This window comes from Nematolebias whitei, chromosome 1 (genome assembly GCF_014905685.2).
Source record: "Nematolebias whitei isolate Nwh7 chromosome 1, NemWhi1, whole genome shotgun sequence".
NCBI classification, from domain to species: Eukaryota; Metazoa; Chordata; class Actinopteri; order Cyprinodontiformes; family Rivulidae; genus Nematolebias; species Nematolebias whitei.
This window is the reverse complement of record NC_056498.1, coordinates 46,384,934-46,388,507: the sequence shown is the minus strand read 5'-3', so window position 1 is coordinate 46,388,507 and position 3,574 is coordinate 46,384,934. Positions and strand designations below refer to the sequence as shown.

At 42.0% G+C, this 3,574-nt stretch overlaps 1 protein-coding gene across 1 annotated transcript in view; it reads left to right on the top strand.

Annotated features, from left to right (window-relative positions):
• LOC119422272 (androgen-dependent TFPI-regulating protein) overlaps nt 1–3,574 on the top strand; it is a 25,423-nt gene that overhangs the window by 3,150 nt on the left and 18,699 nt on the right. The window contains exons 3-5 of the mRNA XM_037689630.1: nt 2,266–2,388; nt 2,461–2,562; nt 2,665–2,780. Coding sequence (XP_037545558.1) covers nt 2,266–2,388; nt 2,461–2,562; nt 2,665–2,780 — 341 coding nt within the window. The remainder of the gene's footprint in view (nt 1–2,265; nt 2,389–2,460; nt 2,563–2,664; nt 2,781–3,574) is intronic.

The window sequence follows — 3,574 nt, the reverse complement described above, 5'->3', positions numbered from 1 at the left end:
TCCATCCAACCATCCATCTATCCATCCATCTATCCATCCAACCATCCATCCAACCATCCATCCATCTATCCATCCAATCATCCATCCAGCCATCCATCCATCTATCCATCCAACCATCCATCTATCCATCCAACCATACATCCAACCATACATCCAACCATCCATGCATCCATCGCGGACAAAGCCACTAGCTCTCCAGTGTTCCTCCGCCTGCACCAGCTGAGTGAATTGAACGCGCACGAGAGGACTTGCTTAGTTCTTAGAAATTTTAAGTGTCACTCAAAAATTGCGTTATGAATATGAAAACAAAAACATACATAAGTCACTTCGGCCTGTGTATAAGTTGCACGACTGACAAATCTTTGCAAAAAACTGTGACTTATACGCCAGAAAATACAGTAAGACAGCAGAGCTCACATTAGCTTTGTCTCAGTTCACTACCTCCTTCTACCACTGGGCAAAGGAACGCCACCCAGTGTCCAGGTACAGTAACCGAATACACAACAATGGTCCATGAGATTTCAATCGGGTTGAGGTTGGGGCTTTAGGACTTAATGCTTTAACATTACACTGACTTATCCAATCAGAAACCAAGCCTGGTGCATGTGGATCATTGGAATACCCACCTATGTAGACCTGTCACGATAACAAATGTTGCTGGGCGATTAATTGTCTCAGAAATTATTGCGATAAACGATAATATTGTTGGAAATTTGACAACAATTGGTAATTATTGTCAAATTTAAGAAGAAATGTTGGTTAATTTTTGTATGTAGTACCTTTTTTGACCACAGGATGGCAGTATAAGACTGTTTGAACCGAAGGATGGATAGTGAGGGAGCGAGCAGCGTCTCTTTAAGAAAAATGGGAGGGAGGCCCCTTGACGTGTCATGGGCTGTCTCTCCAGTGTTGCCAGGTGTACAATAATTATTGCATTTGTATGACAATTTTGCCCTGTGTACAATCAATAATCCCAGAAAAGGCCAAATATACGATAATTTGACCATTCTGTGAATGTGTGGTTGTCATCAGCCTGTCACAACTGTGTGTTGGAATTTTTTTGAGAACCCTGAAAGCATCTGCGTCCGCAAACAGATGCACAATTGGTCCAGCCAATCGTGATTTTCTAAATGTTACCTACGAGTGACGTGTTTGCGTTTGCCTCAGAACAACGTCCATGATTGGCTGAATCGTCCGCTGCGCCCCATGAGTGAGGAAAAGAAAAGAAGAAGAAGCAGAGCCGGTCTGGAAGCGGACCCATCACTACTATATTGCATCAATAGATTTGTTATTCTGGTTATGACGGGTGTACGATAATTTCCCTCAAAATATGATAATTTTATATCTCTAGTACGATAATCCATTTCTCACCTGGCAACACGGTGTCTCTCTTCGGTTCTCAAAATGGCGGACGCTCAGTGTGGTTTGAGCTCTCTAGCAAAGCATTTTTCACACAAAGCTTTTAATTAAAAAAAAAATCAGTAAACAAGTTCTCAGCTTCTTTTTGCAGAGAAAAACAACTTTTTACACAAAGGCACGAGTTTCAAGCGTGAATTTTGTTGCTTGGACAAGACGGAGGTTTTTTCCCCCGAGGTCGGCCTGTTAGCTTAGCTTCTCAGCTTAGCTGCTTTTAACGATCCAAAAACATGATTATGGACAAAACAGATTTTAAAGAAAAGAGAACGTGAGTGGAGCACTGGAGTCGAGCCTTTTGTCATCCAGTGTCTTCAAGAGAGAGACGCGAAGAAACGATAAAGCCGATAAATGAAAATGAGGTTGATAATTTTCATTTATCATGCGATTAATTGATTTATTGTTTATCGTGACAGGCCTGCACCTATGTATGTGTTTCAGTCATCTACCTACTGATATCTTCATAATTTATGCCACAGCATGATGCTACCACCACCGTGCCTGACAGTTGGTACAGTGTTCTCAGGTCTGAAAGCCTCACCTTGACTCCTCCTTCTGGTCATTGTGACCAAACAGCTCTTTGGTCTCGTCCGACCATCAAACCTTTCTCTAGGAGATGTCGGTCTTGTCCATGCGGACAGCTGCAGGTTTAAGTCTAGCTTGAGGGTGTAGCTTTTAGAGGCTTAGCTTCTTTCTTGCCAAAAATAAACTGAAGGTCTAAAATACCTTCTAGAACGTTCAGCCCCATTCCTTGAAAGCTTCAGGTGAAAGTTTGGATCATTTTTGGTTCTGTGCAGGATACAGAAAGTTCACATTCAATTCAAAGTTGCGTGCTCGCTGCTCGTATTTCAGTTATTACAAATGGCGTTCTTCGGCCTGGCGGCGGTGAGCGACCTCCATCAAGAGGAGACCAAGAGCAGTCTGCACAGATGGAAAGACCTCCTCTTCTCTGTCTTTGCTTTTCCTGTCGGCATGGTGAGAAAACCATTATTCCACTGACACCACCTAATTATGTTATTTTAAAACCAGCTCTCTGTTTCTGTTCAGTTTGTAGTTCTGCTTTTCTGGACAATCTTCGCCTTCGACAGAGAATTAGTGTACCCGGCCACCATCGACACCTTTTTCCCTCCTTGGATGAACCACGCTATGGTTTCAATTTTTTCTTATTCAGACAGTTTGAAAAGAATTCAGACGATCCTGATCCTCTCCTCCTTAACGTGTTTCTGCTAAACTCTTTCTTCTTCTTCTCAGCACACATTTGTCGTTCCTGTTTTACTTGGAGAAGTGCTGCTGCAGCCGCACACCTACCCAAAGACGAAACCTGCCCTCACAGCGTTGGGAGTCGTGGGTTTGGCTTATTTGTCTTGGTAAGAGCTTCGCCAACTAATATGTGCAGTTACAAGAGCAACTGATTTTAAATAAAACTAAAACAATACAATATTTCATATTCTTAATTGAAAAGGGGCTGATGTTTTATATTTTTAAGGGATCGTTTGGCTATTTTTGAAGAAGAGTTTTGTAAGAAGGTAATTATCTTACCAGTTCTAGATAACTCTTTGATGACCTCATAAATAGGTCTTACTCACACAAAAATTAATACATTTTTAAAACTATCTTTTTAAATATCGCCTCGTTTTTAGAATTGTCTTAATCCACACAGAAACGCTGTAATAACTGTGCCAGTAGGTGGCACTGTTGTGCTGCCACAAAAAATACACCAAAAACAGGAAACAAGGCGTGGAGCATAAAGCTTGTACACTGGGTGTAAAATGTAAACAAGACAACAACAACAACAAAAATCAAAGAGGACGGGTCGTAGGTTAGGCTAGAGAAGGGGTGATGACATCACTCTCTTCAAAATGTTGTGTTTTGGTCGTCTACATGAAAACAGAAAGTTGGCGTTTTATAATTCTGTCAGTTTTTTTGAGCAGACTGACGAATGCTCAAATAAAAAAGACTGATGTGACATAAATAAAAAATACAAAAACTCAAGGAGACACCAGGCAAGGACACCACAATGCCAGACTACGGACAGGTAAGTGTCTTCAGATGAAACCAATAAGAATTAAAGCTGCAAGCAGCGTTGAAGGCCCTCGCAGCTAAGCGCCGCTGCGGCCTCATGGCGACCGCGGGAACTCGAGCTACTCTTCCCGGTCGCCAT